Genomic DNA, 23,179 nt, shown 5'->3' with positions numbered 1-23,179 from the left:
AATAGCCTCCTGGAAGCCTCCTGGATATATTAGCGTATGGAATTCGGAGGCCTTGATCAGTAATGTTTGGGTGTATATATAAAAGGGATTCAAAGTACCTTGTCTTTGAGTCATTTTTCACTTTATTCTCTTTTCTAGATTCTCATAAAACGTTTCTCTCAAGCATACTACTGGTTGGTTTGGTTGGTTGGTTTGTAACACTCTACTTATTAGTTTAGTATAGTTCTCCATATTGTAACCTCTTTTTTTTCCACAATAGTATACACTATATTGCTAGCAGCCTAGTGGTACTGCAAGAGAGCGGCCAGTCCCCCTTGCTTTCTCTCGTGAAAAGTTAGCTACTACGTGCCGCAAGAAGAACATGACAGGTTATTCATCGCCTGATCACCCTTTTTTTTTTTTTTTTGGTTTCCTTTGGTGTCCGATATTTATGTTAGGACCCGACTAATTTGGATTAGCGTTGAAAAAGTCGATTGTCGGAGTAAAGTGATTTAGGAAATAAAGCACACTTTACTAAAGGCACCGTCTCTATTTTCGCGACTAAAATCCGAGACTCTGATTAAGGATGAATTGTACCACTTTGGTGGTGGCTGATCACTTTAATAGACTATGGTTAATAGCACTTTCAGTCTTTGATTATTGGTAAATTCTACTATTAGTTCTTGTAAGATATGATTAAACACATTTCATCTTCAATTATTTGAGATGTGCACTTTATTTCAATTATTTGAGATGTGCACTTTAATTCCTTTTGCTTATGAATATTCACAAATTTTCAGAATTTTTATAGTTTTACTAGCTAGTTACCCATGTATTATGTTAAATTTATAGTGAAACTTCATATTGAGGAAAATACATCTAAAAATAGTCCAAAATATAACATATTTCCTGTATAAAGGGATCAAAAGCACATATTTTACTTGATTCAGATTGAGCCATATATATATATATATATATATATATATATATATATATATATATATATATATATATATATATATATATATATAACGAGTATCAAAATCAGAATTAATTAATAACCGAGCAACCAAAAAATGCTATTCTCCCAAAACTTTATATACGTAGTACTCCGTAAGAGTTGTTTTTCTTTCTCCTTTGTTTCTGGTTTGAGCTTCATTGCAATTAATTAAAGTATTAGCATAGTGATTAGTATTATCATGTGTTACATAAAAATATGCTTGTATCTTACGTGACAGGTAATTAATTCGTTTATAAGAGAATGTATTTATGAAGATAATAATAAGTTCTTGATTAATTAGGTTCAACGCCTACGATCATCGTGTATTTGGCATACACAAGTGTATATGTTCCCTCCGTTACAATTTGAGTTTCTTAGTTTAACTAGGCACAGAGGTTAATAATAAAGAGAGACTTTTGAATCTTGTGGTCCTAATTAATTAAAGATGCACAACGTAGTAAAATGTCCATTTATTCTTGTGGCTATAAACTTGCATATAGGACGTTTGAATTGTCAACTTACTAAATATAGAAAGAGATACTTTTTTTTGGGACAAACCAAAACGAAAAGTAGGGCACTTAAAATGGGACACAGGGAGTAACATTTTCATTTCGAATGGTAATATAATAATAGCCTATAGATATATACTTTCTCTGTTCACTTTTACTTGTCCAATTTGGACTTTGCATATCCTTTAAGAAATAAAAATTGCTTTGAGTATTTTACCACCCATATTAGTATTTAGTCTTAGGTCTGGAGAAATTATTTGGGGAATAAGAAATTAATGAAAAGGGTAAAATATGATTTTTTTTTTTTTGTCTTATTATGCTAAAAATGACAAGTAAAAGTGAGATTATATTTCTAGTATAATGCAGAAGTAAACGGAGGGAGTACTTGATTTATCCTAGAATGTTTGACAATTTCACTTACCGAGATTATTTTAAACTAAGCGATTGGTTACTAGTTTAAAATATATTGATTCGCATGTCCGATATGAGCAGAAAATTTGCAATGTAGTCTGCAAGTATTTATTATATTTTAATTTAAAATTTTAATTCAGTCCAATCGACTTTCGGAAATTGGTCAAAGGTAATTCTTAATGACGGAAACTGTCCAAAAAAAAAAAAAAAAAAGGTTGGATCGGAAGGTGTGTTATATACTTTAACATCGTAAATCTTACCCGCGCCTTGTTTACTTCAAACCAGTGAATGCAACACACACGTCTTACATGCACATATGTATCACGTAGTCACGATTAAATAATAAATATTGTTACTTTAATTGAACTACTAAAATTAAATTATTTAATTTGATATAAATACCCGGTCCATCAGCGTAAGCATTTATCTACTTATCTTCACTCGATATAATATCATGATACTAACGTCGCAAGATAACATGATATTTGGCGGCACTTTTCGGTAGTATAGATTGAAAATACAAAATTAAATGCTACTACTACTATTTATTATTTTTAGACAAAAATAAAATAAAATTGTGCTACAATATAAATATTGGGCATGAAGCACAAATGCAAATTTTAAGGACTAACCTTTGGTAAAACTACTTCTACGAGGAAATTGGAATAATCATTATTTTAAACTACGAACCATCAGGATTGTACCTTAGTGGCATCAGAGTGCAGCTTGAGCTTGAAGTTAGTATGATAATTCAATTTTAAGTCCCCTTCAAACGACTTCTCAATAAATTGTCCAAATTTTATGCCACTTTGAGAAAACGGCAAAAAATGAAGTTAAATAGATAGTAGAATACTCCAAAATAATTTTATGATATGATAATATCTTTAAACCCAAGATAGAATCTATGTATCTATCGATATTTTCAACTATCATTATCAATTTTTAAAATAATTGATTAATTTAATTTAAAAATCAAAGTTTTGAACCTAGGAGGTTAATTAAACTGTCGACCATGTAAAGCGGAATTAGAGTTGTACATCTCAAGTATGTAAATGTACTATTCTCTTCTCCTTTTCCCCTTTTGTTACGTATCATCGCTTGTCCTTCTCTTAAAGTGAATTTTTAATTTATATCGAATAATGTATTTTGATAAATCAAAATAAGTTAACTATAATTTTTATATATGTTTTTATTTATGTTTTACATTATACTAAATAAAAACTTAACTAAAGCTCTTAATAATAGATATTTAAAATTATTTCTCTGTTTAAATAATATTGATTGTAAAATATAAGTCAGCAATTTTCCAATTACCTGTCAACTACTTAAATCTCCTGCAAAATCATTAATCCATTTCCTAACTCTTTCAAATCTGCAGGAAGCGAATTTATGATTTGAGAATTAAGCGCGTCAAATGGCACATCAAGTATCTTAATGGCTACCTCGCTTTAGAGTTCCTTTTGTACTTAACTTGAGCTTTCATCTTTTATGAAGTAATTACTCAAAACCAAAATTACAGCATATGCGCACTTAATTAAGTGCTGATAATTAGAGGGCTAGAATCAAGAAAAAAGAAATTGATTTTTGGCAGTAGTTCTCTTTAATTGGTTAGCATTCTCTGGCTTAAAATGCTTTGCTAGGGTATTTAATTGCCTAATTAACTGCATTTTCTATAGGTGCATAGAGGAGGTCCTCATCCTACATTGTCTCCTTTTCCTTTGTAGCCTAGATTTTGTCACCAAATCATGTGGCTTCCGTATTCAAGACGTAGCCTAGTTAAACACGTACAATTTATTTGTAAGGTTTTCTACAAAAAAAGAGAATAAAAAAGAATAGAAAACTCGAACTATCCTAAGGTGTCAAACTTTTTGTTGCTCGTCGAGTACTACTAAAGTTTATTGTGATTCAACCATATAAATTAAATTACACTTTATAGATTCCTCGGTTATTGATAAGTCTTGATTTACATCTTTATAATATTTAATTAAGTATATTTAACTTTTAATTAATTAGAAAGTTTGAGTTGGTCCCTCTATATAGGAAACATTTGATATTTAGATTAGTTTTAGAGTTATATTATCCTCAAATATGGAGTAATAGTACAAATTGAGGGGTCAATTTTTTTTAAAAAACAAATCTATACCACTAGATAGAGTGTCTAGCGGCCTTTTTATTAATAAAAACAAGGGGGCTAGATCTACCTTATCTTACTAATCCTAATGAAGTAACGAACCTCTAGTGATTAATTACAAGTGTGCAAAAGGTAAAAACTAGAGAGAACTAGATATTCTATGATCATCAGTCATCACATAGTTTATATTATATTCTATGATGATATTACAAAGAAGAATGCTTATCTAACGGAAAAATATATAAAAAAAAAAAAACAAGAAGAAATTTGAGTTGTCAACCTCAAACTTCCTTTTACAAATGTATGAACTAAAAAGGAATATTGGCCCATCTAAAGTAACTTGACACATTTTATCCTTGTCTTCTTCTTCAAACCTATCTACCTTTCTTCAATTGATTTTGTAATCCTTTACAACTTTGGTTTTAGTGTTATGTCTTTTTTACGAGAGATATGTATTTTACAAAAAATAAATCAAAATTAAAAATAACACACAAGAAATATGAATTCAAATTTGTAGGTGGCCATAACTCATAAGAGACCATTGCCTCCAAATTTAGCATGCCACATCGTTTTTTTTTTTTTTTTTTTTTTAAAAAAAAAAAAAAACAAAACAAAAGTCCACCAGATTGGTGTGGAGTTAGGCCTGGACCCCTACCTGTGTATTTCATAAAAAGCATAAGTACATGGAGGAGGATATAAACCTTAGCCTCCAATACAACAAGTGACATGGTGTTAACCATGTAGCAAAAGTTAAGCTCCAACGTAGAAAATTGTAGTACTTCTCCTCTTTTATAAACAGTCTACTGGACATAGTCCATATGTAACGGAAAAGAAATTGATTAGTTTCTACCATGAACAAAAGAGAAGTTCCCCCATTGGTAATTGAATGGTTTAACACTTAATAATTCGTCAAATTTGTGAATATTTAGATCCACTACAAGAAAGTACAGAAATCGCAACAAATTTTTTTATATTTGGCAACAACTTAGTTTTATTGTTGGCAAATGATTAATTTGTTGCCAAAGAATTTAATTTTGTTGCCATAGTATTAATTGTTTGTTAGCACTTTTGGCAACAAAAAAGAAAAGTTGTTGCACGTTGTTGCGATAACAAGTTAAGGGAAAAGTTAAATAACAAATTTTTTTTTTTTTTTTGCCAAAAGTGCTTTTTGCAACAATAATCAATCTATGGCAACAAATTTTTTTTTGTTGCCAAATATATTTTTTCTTGTAGTGAGACATAAGGATCAAAAGTGCATATATCAATTAATTAAAGGTTAAATGTGCTTAACTAAAAATCACAAAGGCCAAAGTCAAAATTTATCAATATTTGAGGGCCAAAATGCGCCAATATCCCAAATTAAAATTTTATGCATATGCAAGGTGGGTAGTAGTTCCAGTCTAAGCAACGGAGGGGTAAGAGACACCAGTAAAATTAGAGTATGTAGCTGATTTCTTTTGACAAATTAATTAGTAGGGTGCAAAATATGTATTTTCCCATTTTTGAGATAGATTATTTTCGCATGCGCTTACACACACACATTTTTATGTTTGTGATCTCCTAGTCAAGTAAGTTGTCCCGTGATGATACAATGAAATTCTCCATCCCCACTTATATTTTCGTACATAACTGAAGTTAGTTAAAGAGGAGTCTTCCATCCCAAAGAGCTGAATGCAAATCCCCATATTTTGTACCTTTAGGTACATCTGAAAAAATTGGAATGAAAATTCCTGTTTATTATAGTGAAAAAACAAGCGTTTCAGTTCAGAAGGTATTAGTTAGTAATTAGTTGAGATATCATATTCTCCTAATTTCTAGTAAATTGCCCAATCGTGGACATATTTTATACATTTGACAAAATTGAATCCGTGCGTGTGGCCTAGTGATTGATGAAATTAGTTGCGAACCCTAAGGTATTTTACTCAAATTCCAGTGGACAAAAATACCAGGCGATCTCTTCACATGTGTTCAAGTTTGATGGACAGAGTTATCCGATACCTGTTGTAGGGGAAGGTAGCAGCCTAGCAAGTACCTCGTTGAATTAATAATAGTACATACAAACTGACCCGAACACCACGATTATATATACAGATATAATTTGAAAAAATTGAGGTGTTACTTTCTCGATGCCCCCACAGGTTGTAGGGGCAAGCAGCATTCAATTGTGTAATGGTCAAGTGCCATCTTAAACCTGAGAATAAAGTTGCCTATCGACACGCTTGGGCCTAAAAAGGGACTGCCTTGTTCACACAAGCATTTAATAATAAATCTACCAACAAGTTTAATCAGTATGATGAGGAGGTTGGATTTTTTATGCTGTTTTTCTATACAATTTCTCACCACAAAAGCAAGTAGAACAGTTGAGAATTGAGGCCCCTATAGTATAATTTTATATATATGCATGTTAGTAATAATAAACAAGCTTCTCTTAATGTGTCATTGTTTTGGCCCCCACACTTCTGGACTTTCTACTCTTGGCCAAGATGGTCTTTATTCTCCCACGTTGGACCGCAATGTTGAATACGATGTGTACAGAAAGAGATATAGTAATACAAATGTAAAAACGAATATTCATAAACTGAGAAATTAAATTCTGTTATGTAGAAAAAAATTCAAGCATACTTCCATTAGATTGATAGAATAAAGTTCAAGTACAGAAGTCAATACCCGAACCATACAATTTTCTTCCCTTAACAGTATAATGGTAAACACTTCTTACCACGACTTTTCTTGTATGGTGCGTTCTTGACTCCCTCTTTTAAGCAGAAAAAAAAAAAAAAACCCATAATTTCAAGAGGGTAAAATATGCTAACCAACCCCAAAAGAAAAAAAGAAAAGATTATGAGTTGTGAAATGTAATAAAGCTGTAACAGGATCAGTAGCAGTAGTGGCAGAGGCATTGAAAATTCCCAACTACTTCCAAACAGAAGCAGAGATAATTTAAGTTGCTGAACTGATTTCAAAAATATAGGATCAGGAAGTAGAGCAATTCAAGGCAGATTTAATTTGGTGAACAGTGCTGCCTATAAGGTTATTCACAGTGTTTACTGATTCTGGGCTCATTTTTGCTGATGGCGAGCTGTTTACCAGAATTTGGAACACAACTGTTATTAGTGAACCCCCTGACCTGCCTCCCCCTATGGTACTTGCATTTGAGCTGCTGCTGCATGATGCTGCCTCGGTGTCTAGTTGTCGCCCGTCTGGGGATATTGTGAACCCCGAGGGCAGCAACGGGATGTACGTGGGGTCCTCCCCGCTCATCGCTTTGTTGATGTCCGGAACATCCAATGGGCTATAAACCACTAGTGCCCCTGATGAGTCTATGCAACTTTCTTGGAGTATCAACATGTTGTTCTGGCTAGTGTTATAGGCCTACAAAATGTAACATTCTCCTCATAGTCAAACTCTCTAATTTTACGATAGAATAAAGAGAAAGCCATTCACTTTTAAATTCTTAAGAAAATATATTTATAGTATGGCTTCATCAATTTACCCGTAGCACAGAAATGCAGTTCCCTGAATGAGAGCCATTTGCAATATGAGCTACTTCTTGCACTGGATTTTGGTTGGAAAGGACATCCCACTGTAAACATAAACAAATAAATTTCTCAAATCAAGAACGCGTTTCAGATTAACAAAAAAGACAAGTATAGTTGCATGCACATTAGACCTCTCTATAACAAATCATGTTTTCTGTCGAACCGATCTTTCATGTTGTGCTATATTATATGTTCTTTATAACAATATTTCGCTATAATAACCAAAAAATATTGGAACAAACTATGTCGTTATAGAGAGGTTTGACTGTAATCCCAATTTACATCTGGTTAGGATAATAGTAAACGGATAATAGAAAGTCAAAAGAAACTTTTCTACATTTTCTCCCTGTGCACAAAGTCAAATGAATCTAGAAGCATAGTCAATTTGTACAGACCTGGGGTCTAGTCCGTTCGTCTCTGAAGAAATTGAAGACATGTTGTGGAGGAATTGGCAGCCAAATTGTGGTGGCTGCACTAATGACTACGCCATTGGGCTGGCCGGGGTCAGTGCTCTTCTGAAGGGTGGCTCTGACTTCAAACTCATTCAAACCAGAAATTGTGTTCCATTGGTGTCCATTCGATGGGTTTACACTAGCACAGAAATTGCTCACCATCCTTTGTGCCAGTTTCATCATGCTCTTCTTCCCTTCGGGCGATGGAATTACTGCTAACATAACATTGCACATTAATCCACCAATTTTAATTTCCAATTATATCGGGAAAACAAACAAATTTTGATTTAGGTTACCTCCACCAAGGTCCTGAGTAGGGTTGCTATTAACCATGAGACAAGCATATCTTTCACAAACTCTTTGAAGTGTGCCAACCCATCGCTCTGCTCCAAATGCCAACCCACTGTGTATAAGATCTCTATATAGCCTATGAATTAAACTTTTCTCTTCCACTTCTACATGTTCCACCCAAGTAACCTATTCCACGAATAAAATTAGAAATTAATCTCACAATGAACGACAAATGTAGAGCTGAATTAATCACTAACTAATGATTATTACAGCCATTTTGGACAACCTTAGAATAACCATTGGGCATATCTTGTATCAAGCATCCAGATGGAAGCCTATGAACCTTGCAAGAAGTGGAAGAATACTGATTTTCTTGAGTTATATCATAAGAGACATCAACAATTGCCCATGAGCCTTGCTCAATCTGCTGGCAAAACCGTAGGAAATAAAATTGTCGCGTTGGGACCAATGGTGAAAGCACTTGCAATTCTTCATACATCTGAGTCATGTAGTCGTTTTCAGCCTCAAGAAAATAGATTTATTTTCAAGGAAAAAAGATTAAATCCTCTTTATTAAGTGAGTACGTAAATTCTTTTACCAATTGCAATGTACTAGTTCCGCTGTCCATTACACCAGACGATATTACTTCGAGCGTTCTAGCCTTTGAAACAATTGTAGGAAAGAATTCCTGCCATTTATTCTACCAAATAAAAAAAGAGTAACAAGATCAGTTATAGTATTAAACCTAACTCTTTCAATCTGCAACAAAAATAAATAAATAAAATAGAAAAATGTGATAAGATAAACTAACCGCGTCCATAAAAAGGTCAACTAATGCTAAACCATTCATGATGACAACGCCCGAATCCCTGGAAGCTTCAATGCGAACGTTGGGGTTTTTCAAATGACTATTAGCCCTCGGGAAAACCCGATCATAATTGTCGAAATTAAGTACATCTCTCCCATCAATCGTGGACTTCATCCACAAAGGTTCATTGGTTTGCACCAGTCTAACGAGTTCCTCCATAGCATTTCCAGCAATATCAGCCATAAGGGACTTATCCATATCCGATAAATTCAACGTAGCATAGGCCAAACTGGGCATAGTCGATGAACTTCCAGGAAGAAGATCGAGATCAAGATCAAGGGAATTATGACCTTGGCCCACAAAACTAGACATGGACAAGTGTAGTGAAGATAGATGAATAGGTTGCACTGGTGGAAGTTGTGAAATTGGCCTTCCTATATACTTAGCAGCAATACTAGATATTTTATCAAGCTGCATGTTCCCAAAAAACACAAAAAAAAAAGGGAAATAAAATGAATAACTACATCAAATAAATGAAATTAAAAGATTAAAGTAGGGAAGAAATTAAATGGACCTCTTCTTTTAAATGCATGTTTTCAATTCTCAATTTTTGCTCATCGAAATATGAATCTTCAGTCACTGGAGGACCTCCACATGATGGGCAAATCACATTCTTGAGAGCTTCTCTAATTGCAATATTTTCGCATCGAATTTTATCATTTTCTGCTCGAAGTACACTATTATCTGCTCTCTCATGTTGTGCCTAAAATCCCAACAAAAAAGCAATACAACAGTCCAACAAAATTCAAAATTCCAAAACACACACACAAAAACAAAAACAGAGCAAAGATTAAAAAATAGAACCTTCATTTGAGTCCTTCTATTTTGGAACCAAAACTTAATCTGACGAGGAGCCAAGCCTAAATCTCTGCTTAACTGCAATCTTGTCTTCTCATCTGGATGTGGACATTCTTTAAAAATACTACCAACACCAAAAACTTAACCAAATTAGTAATACAGAAAGAAAAAAAAAAAAAAAGTAGCTGCAGATTGGAAAAAATAAAAGAGTAGTGAGAAATGCAAATGCATGGCTAGTACTTTTACACAACTATATATGAAATCTTAGTTTCTTACGCTTCAAGCCTTTGAATTTGATTAGCAGTGTGACGATGATAACGTTTCTTTCTACGTTGAGGATCGGACGCATCGTGGGGATCAGGGCCACCACCGCTACTGGTGCCACCACCACGGGTACTGCCGTACTCCATTGAGATAAATATTTTTATTGACACTCAACAACTAGTGAGTAGTAGTAGTAGTACAACTGTACAAGTACTGAGTTTGATGAAAGTGTAGTTGAAAAAAATCAGCTATTCCCATCACAAAGAGAGAGTAAGAGGCAAACAAGAATCTTCAATTCACTCAGAGCCATGGCCTTTACTACAACCACCTTTATTAAATACTACTACTAATGAATGGAGAAATTACCATTATAGTAAAGACAACTCATCTAAAAAATAAAAGAAAATTAATACTATATAGTATTAGTAATAGTACTATCACTAGTAACGAGGAGAAAGAAAATAATAGAACAGGTAAAGGGAATATGCACAAGTGAAGAAGTTGTTATTAGCATAGTTCAAGGGAAAGACCAGTGGATATATATTTGGTAACGGACGGAATATAAGAAATATATATATGGATGTAGAAAGATGAATTTGGGGAGAAAATGCTGTTAAAGATAAGAAAAAGGAGGGAAATTTGGGGGCAGTAATTAAGCGAAATTTGGTGATGGTTATAAGGAAGAAGATTGAAGAGTGAAAGGAAGCATTAGAGGAAAGACAACTCAAAGGCATATAATAGACGTTGTTAGTTTATTTATACAATTTATACACGATCATTTTTACCTGTTATAATATGTACTATATTTTATTTTTAAATTTCACATTTCAAGAAAACTTATCTATACATATTAATTAGATTTTGAATGATATGATGTTATAAAATTGTTTATAGTGAGGATGTAATAAGATTTTAAGTTCATATTGATCTAGCGGACCAAATACTATACGAATGCTACTCTTTAGTCTTTACTGACCCTCGGTGTCTATTTGCGTGCTTATTGACTATTGTAACCGACGGATTAATTAATGGTCTGATCATTCGAAGCTGATCTTCGAGATTCATTGTCACTTTATTTTATTTTTGGAAAAAATATTTTGCGCTCGGTAGTTTAATGTTATTAGGAATTTTGATGTCCTTGTTAAGGATGACTCAAATTACTATAACGGCTTTACGAAAAAACAAAAATTACTCCTCCCTTCGTCCCCGTTTGTTGGAAGATTGAACAGTTTGGAGAGTCAAACAACTTTTTTTTTTGACTTAATTTTAAACATAGATTTTTCGAGTATTTTATAATAAAATTTACATATTTGAAAACTACATAAAAAGTACTATAAGTCTGCATAATTAATAATTCACAATATATGAAAAGAGTTGGAGAAAATCGTAGTCAAAGAAAGAATTGTTTGATTTCAAACCTGGCCAACCTTCAAACAAATTGGGACAGAGGGAGTATCATATTGTAACCCCCTCCAGCGACCCCGCACACACACAAAAGTACTATAAATTAAATTATACCCAGTGTTCAATATCCGCTTTGAATCTCAACTCGTCTCAATAAACATTGTATAAGACTCATGAAAAGAGGAAGTTTTCCTTACTAATCTTTTTTTCCCTCAAATCCAAAATATCCAGTTAAGATAGAAAAATTCTATATAGTACTCATTCTACACAACTCTTAGTGGTAAATTAAATACTTTCTTTTACTTGGTAATTGGTACCCGCTTTTGCCTAGATTAATCTGAATTCACGTCGTATAAGACTTTAAAAAAAAAAAAAGCACTTCCTACAAATAATTTTTCACTCGAATATAAAAATCTCAATTATAAAGACAGAAGGATCCTATATATTTATCGTATCACAACACCTTGCACGGTAATTTTTTTTTTTTTTTAATCTACTCGATTTTCAGTAACCCTCCCCATTGGGTACCGATTAATATGGATTCATGTTGCATAAGACTTTTAAAAAATGAAGCATATTCTTTATCTAAGATTTATTTTACTCCAACTAGAAACCTCTTATTAGGTACCATTATATATATATATATATATCCATCTCATCCCAATCTTCGATGGTAAAATAAAATATAGTTAAGAGTGGGACACATCACTTCCAATGAAGAAAAATACTCGTACTTAATTAGCCTTTTCCGAATTGTTCGATTTATTTTCTGTGCAACTTTCTAAAAACGAAGGGTTAAATAAGATTAATGTTAAATTAGTCATGTAAACTTCAAATTAGAGAGATTATTCAAAAGACCTTCGATCAATACAATATTTTCTCTCTTTTTATAATATTTTTTTTTGTTGGGTTTCCTTAAAGTACGAAGCTGACTAAGAGCCCATTTGGATTGGCTTATAAGTTGCTTATAAGCTGTTTTAAGCTTTTTTTGAGTGTTTGACTGATCAGCTTAAAGTCATTTTGTGCTTAAAACAAGCCTAAAAAATTAATTGAGCCCGTTTAACTTAGCTTATAAGCTGCTTTTTTTAAGCCAATTCAAATGGGCTCTAAGTCAATAAAGTCAAAATATCAAGGCTGTATCTGTCTGTGACTTCTTGAAATTTCAACCATCAAAAGTATAGTTTTACCAGTTATCAGATTTGCAGTGGCGGTGCATGACGGCAGTATGGGGAGACAACCGCCCTAGTTTGACATTCTCTCTTCCCTTCTTTTTGGGGAAACAAAAAAAAAAAAATACTGAATTTGTAAAAAGAAAAATGATTTTTGTACTCGACTTTCCTATACCATTTCAGACGTCTCATCCTATGTTAAAGTTGTTTTCTTAATTTGAATAACTAACTTAAGTCGAGGTCCCCTTGTGATAACAATGCACTGCATGCAATAAAAATGAATAAATACTCTGTTTACTTAGGTATTATCCGGATAATAAGAAGAGTAATGTAACTAATCTAACTTTATTAGTTCTCATATTTATGACCCGCATTAATCTATTTTCAGTAAATAAGTTTATTTGTGTGCCTCTTAACTCTTGAACAACTAATGCTAAGATAAAGTTTTTTTTTTTTAAAAAAATTATATTGAATTAGTGTGCCTTTTCAAGTACGTAGCCATTAACTTCTCTATAAACATGTATTTCACCTCAACGTAATTTGCGATCTGTAACACTACTAAGGTAAGAATGAGGAACTGCTATATATTCCAGAATTTCACATCCATTTAAGTCAGCCCAAAATGCAACAATAAAACATGTACAGTATGTATTAAGTGCAACTGTCTTGGTGGGTGCGTACGAAGAAACATATATTAGAAGGACCTAACCCACCAACCTCCCGGCCCCCCAACCACGCAGGGATCACGATGGTTTTTTTCTTTGTTTTGGGTGGGGGGGTGGGGTTCTGAATTTTACTACTTTACTGATATAGTGAGTATAGTGATTTTTATTATAAAAGAAGTAGTTTTGTAATTTTCTTATTACAATAGGTAAAGTTAACACTTAAGCGATCACAAAAAGGGAAATTGACATAGGGTACCTATTTAAGACTCTTTATTACAAAATATATAGATAGTTTTCCTTATTTACAAAACATAACAATATTTTACGAAACATGATGGATTTTCATATATTTTTCGTTTTTTATTTTTTTCCGTAAAAATAACTTTTTAAAAATATATTTTAAACTTTTTTTTATATTTTTTTTAAAATTTATTTTTAAAATATAATTTTTTTGCTCAAAGGCTTAAAAAATTACCTCAAATTTTTGTGTATGAAAGCTGTATGAATGTATGAAATGTCTATGTGTGAGCAAAATTTTTAATATAATTTTCATACACAAAATTGTAAGCGAAAACTTTAAGCCTTGAATATTGTATGAAAGTTGTTACAATGTTGTTGTAGTTGTATTAATTTTCCAAAAACCTAATATGAACTTTATATACGAAAAATATGAATGAAATTCTAAGTCTTGAGCGAGATATACACATTTCATACCATTCTCATACATAAAACTTTGAGCGTAATGTTTAAACCTTGATCGAGATATACACATTTCATACGTTTTTCATACACAAAATTTGAGCGAACTTTTTAAGCCTTGAGCAAGATATACACATCTCATACACAAAAATTTGAGCGATTATTTAGTCTTGAATGTTGTATCAAAGTTGTATACAATGTTATTGTAGTTGTATTAATTTTACAGAAATCTAACATGAACTTGATACACGAAAATGTAAGCGAAATTCTAAGCCTTGAGCGAGATACAAATTTCATACCGTTTTCATACACACAATTTTAAGCGGATTTTAAAGCCTTGAACGAGATTTACACATTTCATACATTTTCATATTGTTTTCATACACTAAATTTTGAGTAAACTTTTTAAGCCTTGAGCGAGATATACACATTTCATACATAAATTTTTGAGCGATTTTTTTTTTTTTTTAAAAAAGAGTTTAAAAAAATAATAAATAATTTGATTTAAAAAAAAAAGAAAAAAAAAGCATGTTTTCCATAGGGTTTGTAATTTTATGTTTTGTAAATAGAAAAGTATCGCTACGTTTTGTAAATATTTCTCCTTAATATGTATATATACGTACTTCACCCAAAGAAAAAATAGTTCTGTGACATCGGTTCATGAAAAGTCTCTTTATATCGTTTTGGGCAAATCTTACTTCTTTGAGCTAGTTTTGGGTCTGAGTTACACCCAAGATCCACTTCTTTTTTACATGATATCATAGTCAGGCCATCCCAATCATTGTTAACCCGATATTAGCCTCAAATTTATTGAAGAAATTGCACAAATTTCCTTTCAAATGGGCCGGTGTTTAATTTTTGTCCTTTAGCGATTGAACTTATGCTTAATATAAATTAGTTAAGGCTAGTTAAATTAGTATATGGAAAAAGGTCAAATACACCCCTATGCTATGAGAAAAGATTTAGGTATACCCTTCGTTACACTTTGCGTCTAAATATACTCCTACCGTTATACTATGGGTTCAAATATACCCCTCCTCCGTTAAGTTTGTCCAAAGTGGACATTCAATCCTATGTGGCAATGACATTTGATGAGGTGGATGCCACATGGCATGCCACCTCAGCACCCTAACTCATTTTAACCCTTCTCTCTATTTATTCTTCACCCACTAAAATTTCCTTCTCCTCCACCACCATTACGGAGTCCCACACACCAAGAACTTGTGAAATTTTCTGAAGAACTCAATGCATTTGACTCAGAGAATAAGCCCAGTACTTTATTTAGATTTTGACCTTCACCATTCAAAATTTCAAGTACAACTGTTCTAAAATCAATTCTCACTAAACCAAATCTGAGTGTGCACCTTATTGTTTAGTAAACGAATGGGCCTAATTCTTCAAGCTGATTAAGCATACAGTTAATTAACGAATAAGAGAAGGTCACTTATAGTAAAACTATATCAAACACATGAAACGAGGACGACTTCATATCTATCATTAGGCTATGAATAATTACTTGGCCGGAAAAAAAAACCCTAACTTTGACCTTCACCATTCCAGGTAGTTCAAGCTCTGAACTCTACTAACACAAATGGTGGTAATGGTAGTGGAGGGGAAGGGAATTTTAGTGGTGGAAGAACAAATAAAGAGAAGGGGTAAAATGGGTTAGGGTGCTGAGGTGGCATGCCACGTGGCATCCACCTCATCAAATGTCATTGTCACATAAGATTGGATGTCCACTTTGGATAAACTTAACGGATGAAGGGTATATTTGAATCCATAGTATAACGACAGGGGTATATTTGGACTTAAAGTATAACTAAGGGTATACTTAAACCTTTTTTCATAGTACAGGGGTATATTTGGCCCTTTTTCGATTAGTATATGTAATGGTCTTTAATTTGTATTATCAAATAGCTAGCTAAATTAGTTAAGGCTAAAAAGACGAGGAAAAAAATATAAAACAGAGTTAACCAATTTGATAATGCGAAAGAGAAGGAAAAATATATAGAACAAAAAGGAGAAAAAATGTATCATAATACAAGATCATTACACAAAATATATAAATTGCTTTTCTATTTTAATAAAAAGAATAATTTATTACTCATATTTAATAAACTAGTCTACTCACTAGAAAGTTCAACCGTGCTACCTACTTTTTGTGCTAGAATATTTCTACCCTCAGCTGAAACCAAAATTTTAAGTTAATGTACCTAAAAGGTACACTAATACAAGAGAATGAAGGGATAAATTCAAAATAAATGTCAAAGCTTCAAATACAATCCTTAATAGCACTATCATAATCACTAAAAGATTAAAAAAAATGATTGATACATGCATTTACAACAAGATAATTATTTAGTTGGATCTCTGCCTTAATAACCAACATTGATGCCATTTTATTCTGTAAATTCTGTGTTTTTATTGATCAATGAATTAAGTGATTCTCCAGATTAAATAGGGCACTATTTCGTAAATGGTCTTAAAAGCTCTAGAGATAGCACGCATGAATGGAGAATCAATCATATCGCTATTTGATTTATGATATGTTGAAGTCTAAGAAGCCTTTAATTAGGTTTCGTTAATTGGTGCAATTGGAATATTAAATTAATACTTGCTTTTACCTCCATTTCTAAGAATTGAAATGAAAAGGTTGTATATGCAGTAACACCAGACACTATGCAGGGGCTAATTTAGCACACACATGATATTTAATGATATTTAAAAGAACTGAAAAATCATTAAAATGGACAATATAGGCAAAATGAAAAGAAAAATTAGTCATACTAATTTACTGAAAGTCATCATTAGGCATTAATTCTCATAGGAAGATTAAAACAAGATGTAGACAATAAAATTCCCGTTGAGAAAATAATAATCAAGACAGGAAAATATCGCAACAATCGTTGTATTTGATTTCAGAATATGAGTGTTACAATCTCTATGATTCATCTGATTCGTCTTTTCAATAATAAATTCAAAGGGTTTTGAGCTTGATCTTGAACTGATGGATTTGATCTTGACTTATACTTGAATTCAAGAGCCTTTGAGCTTGATCTTGAATCTGGTGGTCTTGATCTTAAACTTGTACTTGGATTCACGGGCTTGAAGCTTAATCTTGAATCTTCGTTTGGATCTCTAGAACTTTTAGAGAAATACTTGAGTGCTTGAATACTTTTAGCTTGTAGAGAAATCTGTGGCGTTTGATCCACGAGCTCTCCCTGGCTTCTTGTTAGAATTTCTGTCCTTTTTCTAAATTATGAGACCCCTATTTATAGTTGTATGATGGAGGAGTTGTGATAAGGACAGGCTTCTTTCGACCAATCAGATTTAAGCTCACATGTCGATATTTGATTGGCCGGAATATGTTACTTGTGCACGTGGCGCATCTTCATTGGCTTTTGATTTGACTGGGCATGCTACATCATTTTGACACGTGGCATGACGCGATAGGCTCCTTTATTTGACTTGATGTGCCCCGTCATTTGACACGTGGCACCAATTTGGGCCTCTTGGATAAGATGACACCTTGGGCTTGACAAAGTGGGCTCATCATTTGTAGCTCAAATCAATGGACTAGCCCAACGAAATTGGACCTTTAATTAAATCCGTATTTATTGGACTTAAATAATTGATCCAAATATACTAGCCAACAATATTTATTTGGACTAACATATCTTCGATTTAATATAATTCAAATTTCTTGTTAATTGAAAATTAATAAAATTTCGTTATCCACACAAAAATCACAAAAAGATTCAGTTTCGAGAAAAATAACTTTACTTGGATGAAGTTCGCAATATTCTCCTTCTTCACTTCTTTAAGAGCGACAGCTTCAGACCATTTTGAGAAGTAATCGGTTGCAGGCAAGATGTACAAATGTCCACCAGAAGATTTCGGCAACAGACCAACAACGTCTAACCCCCAAGCACCAAATGGCCAAGATGCGATGGTCGGGTGTAATACTTCAGGCGGCTGATGCATAAATTTGCATGAAACTAACAAGCCTTGCACCTTCGAGCATAGTCCAAGCAATCGTTCACCATCATTGGCCAATAATATCCCATCCTTTTTATGTGAAAGTGAAGCTTTGTCCGATTGACGTGATCCACATACTCGAACGTGCTTCGCAAAGCTTGGACTCGCTTCATCCTCCCCAAACATCGCAAGCAGTACTCCTTAAAAGATCTTCTAAATAAAGTATCCTTGTAGTAAAGGAATCGAGGCGCACGACAACGAATTTCAGCTTCTTCTTCGAGTCTTCCGGCGCATCCCATAACTCAAGTAGTCAATGATGGGTTGTTTTCGCCTTCTTTCCTTCGGCAGCTTCGGAAACAAATACGAGATGCTCAAGCTTATTTTCCGCGCCTTCATCCTCGTTTGCGCATATCGCCCATTTTTGCGTATAGTCACTTGTGTTTGATCCGGCGTAGTAAGCGGCTGTTGTTAGCAAACAAAGCATCGCTTTCTTATTTTCCTTCCTGAACGGTCAAGAGTCACATCACCAAGCCATCCTATCAACTTCCGAGCATAACCATGATAGGAGTAATTCGGCTTCGACTTCGAAGCTTCCCAAGAGTTGATTGATTACCAACCGAGAGTCACCAAAGACTTGAATCGCAACCGCTCCATGTCGACAGCCATTTCAAGTCCAAGCATTAGTGCTTGATATTCAACGACATTGTTGGAGCAACGTTGTGTCAAAGTAAAAGAGTATGGTAGAACTTCTCCATGCAGAGTAACAAACACCATACCAGCACCAGCTCCATCACGTTGTGCAACACCATCAAAGTACATTTTTCACGGAGGTTGAATTTTAACGACCCTTGCATCTTCGTCGAGAAGTTCATCAATTAGCTCCCAATCATCGTGCATCGGTGATCCGCTAAGAAGTCCGCCAATGTCCTTTTACCTTGCCTTTTGAGAGATGTATGTAATCTCAAATTGTTGAAACGGAGGTACCACCTTGCTAGTCGATCACCGAGGACCGGTTTTGACATCACAAACTCGATGGGATTTGTCGCGGAAATAAGGTTAACATTATGAACTTGAAAGTAGTGCTTCAACTTTTGAATCGAGAAGACTACGCAAACACAGCTTTTCAATTGACGTGTAATTCAAATCATTTGGTGTCATCATTCTCCCAAGTAGTAAAGAGAATTTTCTTTCCTTCGCTATTCTCTTAGGCCAACAACGCTCTAACCGACCTTTTTGTGCCGAAATGTATAGTATCAATGGTTTTCCAGGTACAGGGGCTAGTAGAACTGGAGGCTTCATTAAATATGACTTGATATTCTTGAAGGCATTAGTACATGCTTTGTTCCACTTGAAAGGGGCGCCCCTTTTTTATGAGACGATTGAATGGTTGGAACCTTCCAGCTAAATTCGAAATGAATCTCCTAATGTATGCTAGCTTCCCTTGCAGAGTTTTCAACTCATGAATATTTCGGGGCTCGGGCATTTTCAAAATCGCATCAACTTTGGCTTGATCAATTTCAATTCCTCGATGTCGAACAATGAAACCAAGGAATTTTTCAGAAGTAACTCCAAAGGCACATTTCAATGGATTCATTCGAAGTTGATATCTCCGAAGTCGCTCGAACACCATTCTCAGGTCTTGCAGGTGGTCACTCCTCTTTCTTAATTTTACCATCAAGTCATCCACATAGCATTCAACATTTTTATGGAGCAGATCATCAAATATGTTCTGCTTAACCCTTTATATGTGGCACCAAAGATTTTTCAAACCAAGAGGCATCACTTTGTAACAATAAATACCAAAATGGGTGTACGAAATGCGAAGCTCTTCATCTTTTGGCGCCATGCGAATTTGGTTATAGCCAGATGAACCGTCCATGAAAGATATCGCCTCATAACCAGTGGTAGCATCAATCATCAATTCTGGGATGGGAAGCGAGAAATCATCTTTAGGGCATGCGTTGTTAAGATCCCTGAAGTCAACACAAACTTAAATTTGGTCAGTCTTCTTTTTCACTGGAACGATACTCGAAATCCATGTAGGATATTTAACTTCACGAATAAAGCCAGCTTAAATGAGTTTGTTGACTCATTTTCGATTGAAGGAACCAAATCTGGTCTGAAATGTCTTTGGGCCTGCTTAACAGGACGGGCACCATTCTTGTCCGCCAGATGATGGACTTCTACTTTGGAATCTAATCTAGGCATCTCTTTATAACTCCAAGCAAAAAACATCCCTATATTCTTCGAGTATTTCCATGTAAGTGTCTTCTTCATCAGCTGTTAGAAAAGCACTTAGGTAGGTGGGCCTTGGGTCTTCATCAGTACCAAGATTAACTTCTTTCAAGGAGTCTACTGTGGCCTTCACCCCTTCTTCAAATTCTGGAGGAGCATCTCTAGCATCTTCATCCTCTCGAGGATCACCATCATTGAAAGATATGTGGTAACGCGAGGAGATGTCCTCCAATTTGTTGGCAACATCCGTCTGAAATGAGGTGTCTTGATCACTTTGTGCAGTAATATGATATGAAGAGCCTACACTTTCCTCATCTTTATCACGCTCCTTGGTATACACCACAGTGTGAGCCTTTTCTTTTAGTACCTCCCCACATGAAACTATAAGGTTTGTTTGTCGCCTCATTCTAGAAGGAATCAAACTTTGTATATCCTTCTGGGTTCTAGGCAAAGCGAGCATTTTCACGCTTTGATAATTTCTGTGGAACTTCTTCTTCTTCTTTTTCAACGGCCCCAATCTCTCAAACACAGAAGCTTTTGCGGCCAACTTTCCAAGACGATCAAACATTAAAGTCCTTTTGTTAGAAGCAACAGACTCATCTTCCACAGTGATGTAGTTGGTACTTGCCCTTCCTATGGATATGCGAACTGGCGGAGGTTGTTTATATCCCAAACCTTCACGTGATTGCATCTTGGTAGCTCCTGAAGGAAGGTTCCCTAACTTTTATGGCTCGTTGGGGTTGTACCAAGCCTTGACAAATAACTTGTAAGCATTTGGATCAAAGCCTTCGTTTGTACGTTTTGTAGGGAGTGCCATATTTTGCGGCGGATTCTGATTCACGAAGTCTCCAAGTATCTTTGAGGACAAATTTATCGCATCAATTCGTCTGAGAGGAAGAGTTAGCCCCCCTAGCACATTTTCTTGAGCTTCAGATGGTTGACTTTCCTCTTTCTTCAACTTTGGCACATAACAGAGCATGGGAGTTGTCTTCTTCTTCTTCTTCTTCTTCTTCTTCTTCTTCTTCTTCTTCTTCTTCTTCTTCTTCAAAGACATGATGCTCCCTTTATTCGGACTGACGCGCGACACCTCAGCATCAACTTCAGCTTTTCCAATAGTTTCATCAGTTCTTTTAGTTTCAATCTTATCACTCTTGGTTGTTGCGATATCATCGACTTTTACTTCTCTCACAATGTAGTTCTTCAAGTAGAACTTTGCATCGATGAAGTGTGACTCTGCTTCAGTAAATGTCTTATTATCAGCAACTATCTTCTTTTCGACGCTGCCTTCGAGATACTTCAAACATTGATAGTAGGAGGATGGGACAACTTTGTTCTCGTGTATCCATGGCCTGCCAAACAATATATTGTACGAAGTCTTTGCGTCAATGACATGCATCCATGCACTTGATCGCAAATCTTCGACGGTGATATCTAATTTGATAGCACCTATGGCTCGTTGCCCCCCTTGATTGAATTATTGTATCATCAAGTGGCTTTCAGAAAGTTCTTCAGTTGTGATGCCAAGTTCCTTCATTGTGCGAATAGGAAGAATGTTAACTCCAGATCCATCATCTATTAATATTCTATTTATCCTCTTCTCGAGGGCATAACCCACTGTTGACACCCAATTTTGTCCCGCCTCTCCTCCAAATGTATATTTACACTCCTCATATTTTGGCATTTTAAAAATTAATTATTTATATTTTACTATAATTATTAGCTTTTATTAATATCGGCGTTTCATTACTCAATTTTCATCAGTTGTTATTGTTATCATTATTATTATTATTATTATTATCATTATTATATTTATTATTATTATTATTATTACCAGTATTATTATAATTCGCGTTATAATCATTTCAGCATTTTTACCATCGTATGCACACGCACTACATTTATTTCTGCACAGTTAAATAATAGTGTTTATTTACTATTGGATTTCAAATATATTATCGCACGGCTATTACGACGTCATCTTATTTCATCTGAGTACTAATAAATGCGTACTTTTATATCAGATAATATTTTAACACGCTTTGGTATAATTAATTAAGATAGGTCTATATTTAGAATTAGAAGCCCGTATCGCCTCAAAATAGTACCCTACCCGCTAATGGCCAGCCCAATATCATTAGCCATATTCATCAGCCCACCTTTAATTCATCCACCAGCCCATACCCGCAATCCGACCCACTAACCTACCGACCCGACCCGACCCACCTTCATTTGACAAGGAACCGTTAGGGTTCCTTTTCATTTCAGCTTCATCCGCCGCCCACCCCCTTTCCTTTTCCTCCTCTCTCTCTCCCTTTCCAGCTAAATCCCAGCTCCCCTTTAACCTGATACAGCTTTGCCTTGCCATTTTCACGCTAAAATTGTCCCTTCCTTCTGCTTCATCTGAGACTCCTGTCGTTGAAATGGCAGAGAAGTCCATTTTTCGTTCAAAAACACAATGAATCTTCACAAAGGACAGAAAAATCGAACCATTTTCGGAATTTCAACGGTTGAAAGGACGGATTTTTGTTTTCTTTCCCCTGCACTCTGCTTTCAATCTGAAACGATTGTAATGGGCTTTGCTCGTTTGTGAGATAACAAAATCTTTTCTTATCAGTCCCTTTTTCGTATTTTCGGGTACAAGTTTTAATGGGTTTTTGTTCTTTTCTTCGTGGTCTCTGATGGTTGTCATAGCAGATTTGAACGTTATTGACCAAAAATCCCGCCTAATTTTCAATTTCTCAACCCAAGCAAACCCTAGATAAACCCTATAAATAATCTCTAGTTGGA

At 34.4% G+C, this 23,179-nt stretch overlaps 1 protein-coding gene across 1 annotated transcript; it reads right to left on the bottom strand.

The window, feature by feature from the left end:
- Nucleotides 1-6,561: 6,561 nt before the first annotated feature.
- Nucleotides 6,562-10,953, bottom strand: LOC132056153 (homeobox-leucine zipper protein HDG11-like). Its single transcript, XM_059448226.1, has 10 exons — nucleotides 10,255-10,953; nucleotides 9,985-10,102; nucleotides 9,695-9,883; nucleotides 9,124-9,591; nucleotides 8,911-9,012; nucleotides 8,599-8,811; nucleotides 8,318-8,498; nucleotides 7,965-8,233; nucleotides 7,524-7,613; nucleotides 6,562-7,402 (listed from the first exon to the last, which is right to left on the bottom strand). The coding sequence occupies exons 1-10, from the start codon at nucleotides 10,386-10,388 to the stop codon at nucleotides 7,004-7,006; spliced, it is 2,163 nt and encodes a 720-aa protein (XP_059304209.1). The 5' UTR covers nucleotides 10,389-10,953; the 3' UTR covers nucleotides 6,562-7,003.
- Nucleotides 10,954-23,179: the final 12,226 nt, after the last annotated feature.

This window comes from Lycium ferocissimum, chromosome 5 (genome assembly GCF_029784015.1).
Source record: "Lycium ferocissimum isolate CSIRO_LF1 chromosome 5, AGI_CSIRO_Lferr_CH_V1, whole genome shotgun sequence".
NCBI lineage: Eukaryota > Viridiplantae > Streptophyta > Magnoliopsida > Solanales > Solanaceae > Lycium > Lycium ferocissimum.
Note: the sequence above shows the minus strand (reverse complement) of the source record. Positions and strands in the feature narration are given on the sequence as shown.